General features: G+C 38.3%; 1 protein-coding gene across 1 annotated transcript; it reads right to left on the reverse strand.

Annotated features, from left to right (window-relative positions):
* Window positions 1–1,626: 1,626 nt before the first annotated feature.
* rbck1 (RanBP-type and C3HC4-type zinc finger containing 1) lies at window positions 1,627–9,285 on the reverse strand. The gene is made up of 12 exons (XM_005740001.1): window positions 9,017–9,285; window positions 8,500–8,644; window positions 8,078–8,174; window positions 6,276–6,474; window positions 6,001–6,143; window positions 5,713–5,886; window positions 5,077–5,237; window positions 4,216–4,312; window positions 3,845–4,024; window positions 3,655–3,753; window positions 2,807–2,950; window positions 1,627–2,707 (listed from the first exon to the last, which is right to left on the reverse strand). Exons 1-12 carry the CDS (start codon window positions 9,054–9,056, stop codon window positions 2,627–2,629), a joined length of 1,560 nt encoding a protein of 519 aa, XP_005740058.1. The 5' UTR covers window positions 9,057–9,285; the 3' UTR covers window positions 1,627–2,626.
* Window positions 9,286–13,604: the final 4,319 nt, after the last annotated feature.

Consider the following 13,604-nt stretch of genomic DNA (forward strand, 5'->3'; position numbering starts at 1 on the left):
ATAGGGAATTCCTGAATTCTCGCTTTGTAAAATTTACTGTTTGTTAATTTTAAGGTAAGTAACTGTATAGAAACATGACACGCAGGCACTTTAAGGGTCACCATTTCATTATTTTTAGATCATTTTGTGTATTTCATTAGTTATGTTTAACCCTTTCAGTAAGCGTATAAAGGTATCTTCTCTAAAGGACCGAGTATCTTTAACACATCAGCAGCTGTTACCCATGACTTGGTTAAATGAAACTGGTCTTACAAAAGTAAATACATTGTAGCTTACTTGAAGTTTTTGTTTGCCTAAACATATATTTGAGAATATGCCCTCGCAATAGAATATAGCTTTCATCGCCCAGGAAAATAGTATAAGAGTAGCTAAGTGATAACTTTTAAGTTATTTAATGCTTGCACACACACACACACACCTGAAAATGAGTTTGTGTTTTGTGTACCCAAATAACTAGTTTATGTAAAAAAAAAAAAAAATTCTAGAGAAGATGGTCATATCCTAATAGTTCCCACAATATGGTCATTCACCAAATGCCTAGTAACCGTAAATATCAGAGGTGGAATAAGTAAAATTAAGTGGATATTGTTGTCTTCTTATTAGCAGTATAGCAGACCTGGCTTGTACTGACTGCATTAGTTTTGTAAAATCACTTTGATTTGATAGTTGCTTTTACTCAGTTTGTTTGGAAGGGTGCTCCTTTTAGAGAAGTGCCTGGGCCTTCATATTAATTCTGTCTAATATTTTAGATTTATACGTGATTTTTTTTGCTTGATTTAAGCAGATCCTCCTTTGTAAAGTGATTTGAGTGTAGAATTGGTCCACGGTACCAGATTGTTCCAGTCATTGACATTAAAATCACATCCTTAAATAAGAGATTTCATTTTAATAGGGTTTCGTTTATTGTCAGTCATTTGAAAACCCACAGTTCTTGTTTCAAATATCAGCCTTGAGTTCTTGCCCCCTACCGGGACACAGAACTGGTAGTCCTCTAAAAACTTCTTAATTGGGTGAAACTCATCAAAGTGATTTTATTTGATGCTTTTTTTCCTATGTGAAGATGAAGGCTTGATGCTCCAGTGCTGTGCTGTGTTTGATTGGTTTATTGGCCTTGTATTGAGCCTCTCATTCAGCTGGTAAGGGATCTGCAAACTGACTGAAATGAAGGTGACTGGCACATGTCCAAGGATGCTCTTATGCTCCTAAGAGCTTAGTTGTTGAGCATTGTAATGCAGGACGTATCTGCACTCAGCGGTGTTCATTTATTTTCATTGCACTAAATGATTTATCTGCCTTTTATGTTTATTTTTGTTACTATTCGACTGTCTACTAATGTAAAGTTGTACAAGAGAATGCTAATAAACTAGAGTGAAAAGGTTTTATGCATTTGGATTCAGGCTTACGTTTTTATTCAGAATATTTTCTATGACTATATAGTGTGTTTTTCAGGATTTCTCAAATTCAGGTTTTAGCTGCCCTCTGACGGCTTCTGCTAGACCACATTAGCCTCAATTGTCCTTTGTGACTTCAGTTCCTTAGGATTCTTAACATATTTAGATTAGTGCTATGGTTCTAATAAGAAATAATAATTAAGGATACAGAAGATGACAAAGTTGAACATCGTCAGATGCTTGAGCTGATCTTAAGCTCATTTTTAAAATCTGTTTAGATATACAGTTACATCATAATGTCCATATTTAAAATACATGGTGCTTCATGACTCAAGACATAGAATGTAAAGCCTAACAACAAGCTTTAATGCAACATCACATATAATTTATGTGTAGTAATTTAGTTCCTGTAATTCTTTAGGAATTAATACAGGAATTAGTTGCAGAGAAAGACATTATACACATGATACTTTATAGCCATTAAGTGCATTAGAGCAATCTGTTTTTCATTATGAGTACATTCATTCAATGTAAACAAAAAAAAGTCTGATTTGTCGACTGAACAATCCCATAACCAGCCATTTATTTTAATAACATATCAAACAAAAACAGTAACTTTAAACAGAAAGTGCTGACCATTTATATTGGTAAGACCTTAATAGTACTTATAACCACAACTGCCCTGGTGTTTGATAGATAAAATTCTTAGTTGTAAAATAAATTAATGAAAAATATTGCTATTTATCATCAGACTTTATAGACAAAATAAACAAGAAAGCCCTTATCATGCACCGTCATCTTTGGAGTGCTAATATTATATACTGTATAAGCACAAAGACCTTTTGCATCTTTGTTCAGAAAAGTAAAATGTTACCTCAGTATGCGTGTTCTGATAAATTCTGAGTCGAATCCAAACTCAAGTAAATAGTATCACAATTGGCTCATTGAACTAGAAGAAAGCAATAGCTAGAGATAAGAAGGTATTGTGGCAAAAAAAACTCCAAGTATAACTGTTTTCCCCCTCACACTGTACTAACAACAGTTTTTAATACACCTGGATGCATTGCAAGCAAGATAGATGATGAGTTTTGTCCATATACCAGTGAAAGAGAGGGTGAAATAAATCAAACTACCATTAAATCGGAGATCTGAGCACGAGATGTGGTTTGAATTTATCCAGACAGTGTAATCGCTTTCACTGGAGGTTCTAATATGAGTTCATTAGTGTTCTTCCCTCAGTGACAGTTTTGGCAGTTAGGATGACAGGGCTGATTATTGACTCGACATCTACATCCACCAGTTATGTCACCGCTGCCCTGTAAAAAAGAAAAGAAAGAAATGAGAACCATGTCTCAGAAACACAATAGAGAAACCTTTCTGAATATGTTTATCTATCTTAATGCATATATATTTACATTTGGGCCCCATCGAGCTTGTTTAGTGACCCAACAGATTTCTGTTTTGCACATCAAGCAGCAGATCCAGTCACATCCATCTTTTTTCTGGACAATGATGTCACACCGTGGGCATTTCATGGCTTCCCCATTCTGCAGCAGGCTCTGTAGTTGAATACAGTGAAACAGTGTGAAGTAGCCATAGAGGAAAATGCCTGAGAGGGTGATTTTAAAAAGTACAGAAAAACATCAACATAATACAATTTATCCACTTGACTCAAAATCTGAATATAATATGATCTAACTTTGCTGTATTCCATAAAGTAAAGCCCCGTATCAATCCAATGCCTAAATCCTTGCCATAGCCTGCATATAAAAGATGGACCTAGCCACTGCATGCAACTAAACAGAGCAGATACATTTACAGCATGTGTTGAATACCACAAGGTTATTAGACAGAAGGTGTTAAGAGCGCAACAGATCACCACAGCCCTTGTTTCCGCCACAGAGAAACAAAGGCTTCCCAAAGCTTGCTTCACCCTTAATAATGACACTAGTCTAAGATACACCTGAGGATTTGGAAACTGCCTCCTTAAGCAGCCATTAATGAAAGAACATTTAATTGTAAAAAAAAAATGACTGATTGTTCTATGATTTATTTTACAGGGTTAAGATTCTACAAAATTGCCTATTTGCTTTATTTCACTCTGGATAAGAGAAAAATTATAGTCCTTGATAAGAGACAATGTATTATTTTGTTTGTAATGTCATTTGTGTTCTGCTTCTTGATCCACATTGCTTTGCTTTGCCAGCATTCATAGATTTTCACTGTTCAGGGTAATTAACAAAGCACTTTAAAGTTGACTTACCTCCAGCATCTGTTTAGTTTTCTGAGCTGCTTCATCATTCTCTGCTCTTACACGCAGGTCATCCTGGTAGTCCTTGCAATTCATGTCTTTGTGGATGGCCTGAAAAAATATACGTCCTTTACATCTGGTGCCCTCTCTATTACACGAAATAAAACTTTGTTCAGTTAAGGTATTAACGTAACAAAGGTACCCTGCAGAGAATGCAGTTGGTTTCGTCGCAGAGTTCACAGTGAAATTCATTGACTTCATCCTCATAGATGCACCACCCACGACAGTTGGGAGTCTGACAGTGGAAGCTGTGCTCTGAGCGGCTCTCTGCAATGCTCAGACGCAACTCCAGAAACCGCTGGTGTTCCTCTTCCGTGAGCAGCTGGACCCAGGATTATACCATAAACAATAACAGAGACATATGAAGAGTAAGAGATTACATACTGTGTGGCTGTCAACATATTTGCTTCTCTTAAAGTTATTGTCTGTGTTATTTTTTGGGAAAGGTGATGTATGACTGTCAAACATAGACCATGTGAAGGTTAAGGTTGTGTCCCCATGGCTTACACTCACCTCTTTGATCTCTCGGTCCAGTAATTTGCTGTCACAGTTGTCAGGACAGGACACCTCAGCATCTTGACTGTTTACTATTGTCCCTTTTAGACACTCCCTGAGTAATCACATACACGTCATTATATACATAAAATATTAAGCACAATGCACATTTTGCATACACTGACTCTTATTATTCAAAACGAGCATACATATGAAACACTGCATATGCATAAAGTTGATATACACAAAAGAAATGACACATGTACCATAGTTAAAATTATAGGAGAAGAAGGTGTTTCGGGTCTAAAACAAGACTTGCACCAAGACATGGTTCAAAAAGATGCTTGAGGGGTACAGAATAAATTAGCTAAAGATTTAAATCCCACTGAAATGTTGTGAGTGAACCAGGCAGTACATGCAAGAAAACTCACCACTGTAGCCCATCTTGCCGAGCTGGCAGCCCATATGAGAAAGACTATTGCAGGGGCCTAGTTCTCCCCCAGACCATTTCCTGCATATTTCCCCTCTGACTCATACTACTAAAATGCCAAATCTTTTCTGTTTTGTTTTGTTTTTAAATAAAGGCTCTTTTTCAAAAGTCAGTTGTAAGTCAAGTGTGTCATGTAACTGCACTGTACAGTTAGTAGTAACAGTAGTAAATGCAATGGCTAGATTTGTACTGCGAATACAGGCATCAAATTGATGATGACATTAGATGCACTTTGGTAAAGGATGTTATTGCGAAGGTCTAGCAGCAGGGAAGTTGGGATATGGTATGGGTGGTGTAAAGGTCAATGTTAGCTAATCAGAAAGTGACCAAGAAAGCAGACAGAATTTGATCATTTTTCTGTCATGTTACAAAGCTATTTTCTGTCATACCTGCAGAAGGTATGGAGACATTCTCTGAGCACGATGCCCTCTCCTGGCTGCAGATTACTGAAGCAAATTGGACAATCTGCCTCGTTGGCATTTGAGATAAGGTTCTGTTCTTCTGTTGCCAACAAGTGCAAATAGTTCTCTTCTCGTTCCATCCGCTGAGCCTTTATCACAGAGTAGCATGCGCAGCAGAGGTTCAGATAAACTGCATGACTCATTACAAACATAGTAATTTAGCTTTTCCCGAAGATAGAAAGTGAAAGCTGAGAAGTTTTATTGTGGCCTGAAAGTCAGCTCTCATTATTCTTTAATGGTAATGTGTGGCAAATCATCTAGGAACAATGTGTAGTTTAAAATGTGGAATTTAAACAAAAAAGTGACACAAAAACAAGATTTAATGAGTTAATTAAACTGATGGTTTTTCTCTTTCTTTCTGTCTGTTTCTTTTATAACAAATATACCGATGTTTTAATATAAACATTAAATTTTTCTTTAAAACCTGTCAAGCACAAATCTTATTTCCTATAATATTTCAGGTTTTCCCATGACCCCAGGTGATTAGGGTTATTTCACACATAAATGTGAGACCGTGTTAAAAGGATTTAATTTTAGCTGTTTTTTAACAAGCAGCACTTTTACCTGTTCGTACTGCATCATGGCAAGTGTTTCCTGCTGGATCCTCTTAATCTCCTCCTCATCTGGCTGGTAGATGTCAGGCACAGTGTATTCTGCTGGCCGTTCCCCTCCGCACATCTCACAGCCAGGACGTGTTGGCTTGTTCAGATATGTACACACTGAACAGGCCCATCCCAACTGCATGCACAAAGACATACAATATGTTTACACATCTCTAAAACATGCACTACTGTATTTAAACAATTATATGTGCAGGCCCATTGCTAAAGCAGGGTCTAGTTGTGTTCTGACCTGAGGTTTAGGTGCCACAGGAGGCTTGGGTACAGTAGCAGTTTGGTCTCTAGGAGGAAGAGGAGGAGGAACTATCTTCTCACCACCACCTCCATCCAGACCTCTGGGAAACAGCTGCAGTGATTGCATCGACTCCATGATACCTAATAATATATTTTAATTGTATAAAACTTCAGTGTTATTAAACATCAATACGGCATACTTTGCTGTCTGTATTTATCATAGCCAAAGCACTTCTTATCGTTCAAAAGGTAAGACAACTGTTTACTACTTACCATCTATACGTTGTTGCTCCTGGTCCAGGTTGTGCTGATGCCGTGTGAGATGAGCAGCATGGGCAGACCTGATAAACAGGAAAGCCTGGTCTCCACTATTTCGAATCCCATGGCTATATAATGTTTCCTGGTCCTGAGCTAGCCGCTTCCCAATCACCCAGCGCTGCAGCAGAGGGTGGAACCCAAAATCTTGGCTGATCTTTGAATATAAAAGAAAAGAAAAAGTAACTCGTCCACTGGAATTTCAATGTGGCTTAACAAAATGCAGTGAAACTTTAAAGACAATAATATAAGCCAGCTGGTGTACTACCATTTCCTAAAGGGTAATAAACACTTTAATGCATAGAAGACATCAAGAATGGTCAGGAGGGTTTTGATCTCTTGTAGCACTGTGGGGCTGTTTTTGTATGAATCGGTGCACAACTTTGCTACTGTGTGTATGTGGTAAGGTTACTATAGTTAACTAACACCAAACTGAAAACTAAAACTAGATGTGAAAAAACTTTTACTTAACTAACATTTAAAAAAAATAATACATACTAGACTTTGGAAAAATAAAACCAACTGAAATGATTTTGTGAACTTGGAACATGAACTCAAATGAAATAAAAAATAGAAGAGAGGAAACATCCTTAGTTTTAGTATTTATTCGTTTGGTAAAAATGTCACGGCCAGGCGGATCAGCTGCACGCTGATCAGCTCTCTCTCTCTCTCTCTCTCTCGCCGGCGCGAAACTCACTGTGGGTTCACGCCCTTGGCCCAGGCCCTCGACAGATAAGACACCTGGGTCTCATTAAGACGATCAGCAGTTAAACCAGGAGGCGACTGCTGTTCATCGCTGGATCGTTGTCTACCATGCGTTAGTGAAGCCAAGCTACAGCAAGTCTAGTTAAGAGTATTTTCCTTTGTGTGTCGTACTTAACCCTGACTCCCTGCCTACAGAGCTTCCTGGATTTTCCCCTGTGTGATTTCTGTGTGGCAGTGTCGGAGTGTGAGCCTGTGATCGTGTGTGTGGATGATCTGAAGAACGCGTGCTTCCCCCCTGGACTTCCCTGGAGACCCCTTCTTCCCTCACTCAACTGTATATAGCACCCCCCGCACCTTCTTGTATATACACCAGGTGAATTGTAAATAAATCCTTCTTGTGAGCATCAGAACCGGAGTCCTGCGCTTGAGTCCTCCTCCAAACCGTAACAAAAAATTTGTTATCACAGCTTGGCTGAGGAGACTTTGATGAAGATGTTTATTAAGACTTTGGATATCTACAAGAATGAGTCAACTGTTTGAAAAACGTTTTGTGTTTTTAAGGTAATAGGATACTTACAATCTTTATAATACTTATAATGACTTTCCTAACTTTTACCTTTAGTGTATACGTGCTAGACAATAAAACAGTAAAACTAACAGTGAAACTTCTAAAAACAAGACTAAAATTGAAATGAGCAAACTCACTTTGGACACGAAGTCTGAAATAAAGCTGAATTTAAAATAAAAATAGAAAAGACTGCTTGCTGATAAACACTGATATAAACAATACTGAATTGCATTTAGGGGCAAGGCTTTACTGACAAATGATACACTCCATGATACACTCACTGCATTATTATGAGTGGTGCATAAACATTTTTGGTTACAAGAAAACTTCACAAGTAGCCTTTAATAGATCATAGCTCAGCTCCATTTTAGGTTTTATATGTATAATGTATCATAGGTTGGTAAGAAAATATTTACGTAAAAAATAATAATAATAAAAGAACAGAAGAAAATTGCCTCTTGTGTTGCGTGTGCTTTCACATCAGTACCTTGTCTTTTAATTGTGCGATTGTCATGCCAGTAGCAACCTCAAGAATCACAGGGATATTGTCTTCTGACTGTCCATCCTCCACTCCAACCTTCAACCTGTAGAACAGGAACAACAGAACATGTCAGCCCTCTACTATTTTCACTTGAACATTCATGTCCATTCATTCGTGTTCTTATTTTGGTATTTCCAGCATGTAACCAGAGACAAACAGTCATATATGCATATGTTTTGTTTTTTTGGCACTTGGCCTTAATTCTTGTTTACATTGCATGCTTCCAAATTAAAACAGAGCCCATCTAAAAATCAAAAGGGGAACTCTTCCCCCATAAACAGCAGCGTCTGTGGTATTACTGTCATGGAGGCATTTTAAGAAACAGGGAAGTACACACAGGCATATCCCCACACACTGCTGTGTCCCACCTTATGGATTCCTGGGGGTAGATCTGACTGTTGATGTTGACTGACACCCCGACGGAGAGCTGAGTCAGCCTCTGGCACAGTTTAGCTGCTTCTTCAGAGTCCCCGCTGCTGAGGGCTTCAGTCAGAGACCGGGCAAGCTCCTCCGCTTCATCGCGAGCAAAGGAAGAGGGGCGTCACGTGACTTATTGTCAGCATAACTCGTTTTTCTTTAATTCTTCGTATTATCAATTGATTGCTTTCTATCCTCTATGCCAACATACACGTACGTAGCAATGGTAAATGAACATTACGAATTGATAGTGGCTTGTCTGTTGATTTTGACAATATAAAGCGTTGAGTCTTACCAAAACAACAGTGACACTTTCACAATCTCTACACTAAGAAATCGATAGTAAGCAGTGACACACACAAAACGCTTTCTGTTTTACTAGGACAGCTCCGAGATCTTATAAAACGTAGTTGTCAAGAAGTATTTGGAGTCTTCATAACAAAATCGAAAGTTAATTGAGCTGCTTACCCTCAGTCAGATCGACCCTCGGTGCCACCTCTGAAGCCATTACTACACGGGAGGTAATAAAATTATTAAGCTGCTTGGCAGCTGTAACGAAACACAGCTGCCTTTAAAACTATTTCAGGCACTACTTCCTCAGTCCTCATCCGACAGAGACTTTCCAAGTTCGTCTTAAGGTTAAGAAAGGCAGCTATAGGGCCAAAGAGAGCCAAGTAGAAGTCAGAAGTACCACTCTAGCGTCGCTTTCTCACTTCTCAGTCCCTGTCAGGTAGAACGGAAAGTGAAACTGACTCACGCCCAGGAAGAGATATTTTTAAAGGATCGCTTTGGAATTTCTTTCGCTCCACCCCTCGTTGACACTTTTTGTTCCTATCTAAATCAGTGAAATGCATTATTGTAAAACTAAAAACCACACGAATAAGTCCAAAAATAAATAACAGCCGATGCATGAAATCTAGTTATACATTCACCCCCTTTAAAAACAACAACAACAAAAAAACCCATCTGAAATAGTGACTTCTCGCATCCAGCAGATGGCAGTGTATGTCAAAGGCTGAACTCATTTTAACATTCAGGTTTTACAACTTTGGACCTAATATTTAATTCAGATTAATTACATTCGCTGTATATTTAACTCAAGAACAACGGAAGCCCTTTAAAATAAGCCCCCTTTTTTTATCAGTATTAACATCTCTGGCGATGAATGAGCACTCCGAGGGCAAGTTGGTCGTATATTGCAGCTCTAGTTTTAATAGTGTGTCTTTGCGTTCAAACCGAAAAAATAAAAAGATATACAAAGGGTTATGGGAAGATAAGAAGCTTTAGTGATGATCAGTTTAATCCAGATGCTGATAAACGAGCCAATCACAGCGGCTCCAGCAGGAGGGGCTGGCGGGTCTGTTCAGCTGCGCACCACAAAGTTGCAGAGCGTCCCCGAGTCCCCGCCTGCCTGCTTGCACTTGTCATCTCTCGCACCTGGAGCCCTAATCTCGTCCATAGCAACATCTTCATTTTACTTTAGCCTTCTAGACTTCAACAGTTTGATTTAGACGTGTTTCGTTGCGGTCGAAGATGCTGGCTTGTACAGAGATGATTACTATGTGCCTGCAGTCGGCCAAACAGAAGCATCTTCGGGCTCAGCAGCAACAGCAGCCGCCGCACAATGCCGGACAGGGGCTTACTATTTTTCATGATGTGAGTGGATCCGCTCTCTTACTCATGTATTAGTGTTACTGATGCAACACATTGTTGACGCTTTTGCTTTTCATTCATTTTTCTTGTATTTCTATATTAACTGTAAATCTAAATATATTCATTGTTCAAATAATATTAGATTGAATGAAAAAAAAAAAGAAAAAAGAAAAGAAAAGATCTGGTCTGAGTTGATATAGTGCTGCAAATTTAAATGTTTTTTCTCTCTCCCTCTTATTTACTTATTACTTTCTAGAGAATTTAGTGGAAATGAAAACTGCATCGTTACAGTATTGTTTATCAGATGTTGTGTGGTGTGCTCCTCGCCATGTACGCGCGTGTGCGTAGGAAAGTAGGAAAAGCTGCAGCTGCAGCTGCTGTCTCTGCATGATAAATTAAGCCCCCAGTCTGACAGGTTTAGGGACTGCTGGGGGTTCTCCTCTTTTTGTTACGCACAGATGCAAACACTTCTGGGCTTTCAGAGGCAATACGTGCATAACAGTGAACCTATTCAATATATATGTATTAAACAAACAAACAAACTAAGTGATCAACTCAAAAATGGTGCTATGATTTATAATGCGCAGCTTACCCTAAGTTGTGCTCAAAACAGTAACAGCCTTATTAACCTGCAATGCTGCCATAGAAACCACCATCCAGCTTGTCATCTTGTTAGAGGTTAGCAGACCAGTGATGTTTCCAAATCTGAGCTCTCACTAGCTTGAAGCTTTCCATTTCCCTTTGACTACAACCTTGTGTAGACAAGGACATTACTTTTGCAGAAATGTCTATTTAAAAGTGTGCACTGTCCCTGAATGGGGTATGTGATTGAAGTGCTTCTCATATTCAGTCTTCGGCCTTGAGCTTTTCTGTTGACTGAGCACTAACACACAAAAAAGACCATTCAGCTTGACGGTTCTATGCTCAAAATATAATTATGCTTAAATTGTTTAAAACACTGTGTGTAGGAGACAGTACTGAATACAATAATGATCAGTCTCAGTCAGAAACGGACATGCTGTCTTGAATTTAAGTGCCATGTTGCTCTGTGCATTGCATTTTTCTCCTCATTCTTTCTTTTTATTGCTCTCCACCTTTATTTGGTGCAGAAGCACCATGTTCCAAGACTGGAAACATTCCTAGCTGTAGATTGACCAAATATTCCCCTGGGACAGCTGAGAGATTTTAAGAATTTTAATCTCTTGTGTTGGTTTGACATTTCCATTAGTACAGGTTTAAGTCTGCATAAAGATTTTGTGTTCCTAAAGTAAAAGCGAGTAATGTGAATCCTTTGTTATTGCAGTGCTACCTACTGATTTTCAAGTGGTTACGAGACATACACAACAGAATGACAGGGGATTAATGACTAAATGCTAATTGATTCAGAACATTTTGTAATTGTTTGTAACAATTAAACTGATTTATTATAAAAGCACATTGCTTGGTTTTGCATGCAACATATAAGCTTTAATTTGCAGACAGATCTGCACATCAGTGCATCAATTGCAGGATACTGAGCCAGTCACTAACATTAGAGATGCAAAGATTGCAACAAATCAAAGAAAAAGCAAACCTTTAAAAGTGACTGATTGTGCTAGGGTTGTATGAGGCTGTTTCATCATTTACATTGTTGGCTACTCTTCTTAGAGTCTTTGTTTTGTGAATGCAGCAGGCCTGCTTTTCTTAGGCTTTCTTGATTCCTGGCACTTATTTCTGCTTCTTCTCTTCTTTTGCTGCTACTGAGAAAGAAAAATATAATATTTTGGATTGTCACAGAAAGTAAATCATCTGGCATTTACTAACAACAAAGCATATTTATTAGGGTTTTTTTGGTGATGTTATGTCTTTTTTATTAAGCATCGCACCAAGTGGTGTGAAAGCAGAGCCTGAGATAACCCACCGTCTTAATACCCTCCACCATGACATCAGAACAGCAACACAATGGGAAGCAGGTCTGACCTTTCCTGGGCTTGCTGTAAATGATGCATTATCGTCTCCTGACACCGGAGAGTCAAAAGCCACAGCCAAACAACAAACACATTTAACGCTATACCTGATCTTCCTGGAATAGAGGAGGAGTGGAAAATGTTGGCTAGATGGGTCACAGTGCCAAAGTGAAAAAGAACAAGCTGCTGACTGAGATTGTGCAGTGACAGAACCCTAAAGCCGGTACAACATCAAATTTGTATTCATGTAAGATAAGTAGAGTGTTCTGATTGTCCTTTCTATGTGCAATCCAAGTGCAATGTTGCTTTTAATAGGATGAAGAATCAAAAATAGAGCAGCCAGTGTTTCGTGAAGTGAGTCGTTATGACCCGGCTCTTGTTATAAGTCAGGATTGAAGCAGTGGAGAGACAGACAGACACACTGAGGGCACAAGTGCAAACCTTGAGCTTGTTGACCTATAGCAAATTAAAACGAGGACCAGATTCTGCAGGATTAATAAACTGTAGGTCAAAACCAATGAGCACGGCAGTTGTGCTGCTTAACACTGGACATAAATGTCTCAGGGAGTGAAAGAGAATCAATAAAAGAGAACAAATTACGAATCTGTTGTTTTCATTGCAGATCTTGCATTCAAACTCGCTTAATGAAGCTATTGTTTTCTGCTCCCCTGAATGACAACCAAGCTGCATACAGCTACAAATGCACATATATGTTTGTTTGTGTGGCTGCATTAATATTTGTGAAATTCTTATTATAGTGCACAGATTAAACTAAAATTGGTTTAAAAATCTAAGTTTCATGTTCATATTTTCAAGAAACACATCTCAGTGCACAGTAGACTTGAGTTTTATTTGATTGTGTATTCAAACGCTTTGAAAAATATATTTAGCCTTCACAATAGTTACTTTAGTCGCTGTGTTGTGGCTGTGATCTTTAAATCTAGATCTAAAGCCCTGTTTTACCGCTGTTATTTATTGATGGTGTGTTGGTATAGCTTTCTGTTTTGCTTCTATTTTATGTTGTTTGGTGAAGCCAAACAGTCCACTTTCTATTTTCTGGACAATAATGTTTTCACTGAGCTAAAGAAAAAAAAAAATGAAACAAGTAGATTTTTACATGTTGACCAAAAAGCAACTCTTTTTCTCAAAGCAGTCGCACAGGCTTTACAGGATCAACTCTGAGCTTTATCCTGTTGTGCGGACATTTGTCTTTTGCGTGTCAGAAAACAAATGGCTTTCCTCAGTTTTAGTGATTTTTCTACTTTTAGTGAATAATCTATACTGTTGATTTTATCTGATGGGTGTTTTTTTCAGCTTGAGAAGTGGGCTTTTTATAAGTTGCCATTACTGGTGGTTCAAAACTCAGCTAAAAACAAGAAGATTCTATCTTTTTTTAAACTCCATAACAATTATAACAGTAACTACTATCAAACACAGACCAGTTATATATATATATA

The sequence above is a fragment of the Pundamilia nyererei genome, unplaced genomic scaffold, assembly GCF_000239375.1.
Source record: "Pundamilia nyererei isolate P.nyererei 1_Seehausen unplaced genomic scaffold, PunNye1.0 scaffold00096, whole genome shotgun sequence".
Taxonomy (NCBI): Eukaryota; Metazoa; Chordata; class Actinopteri; order Cichliformes; family Cichlidae; genus Pundamilia; species Pundamilia nyererei.

Coding starts and splice junctions, on each gene's coding strand:
- rbck1 (XM_005740001.1), bottom strand. CDS start 9,056: ATGGCTTCAGAGGTGGCACCGAGGGTCGATCTGACTGAGG. Junction 5,887..6,000: donor CTGTGGCACCTAAACCTCAG/GTCAGAACACAA, acceptor TTGTGCATGCAG/TTGGGATGGGCCTGTTCAGT. Junction 5,238..5,712: donor CCATGATGCAGTACGAACAG/GTAAAAGTGCTG, acceptor TCTGTGATAAAG/GCTCAGCGGATGGAACGAGA.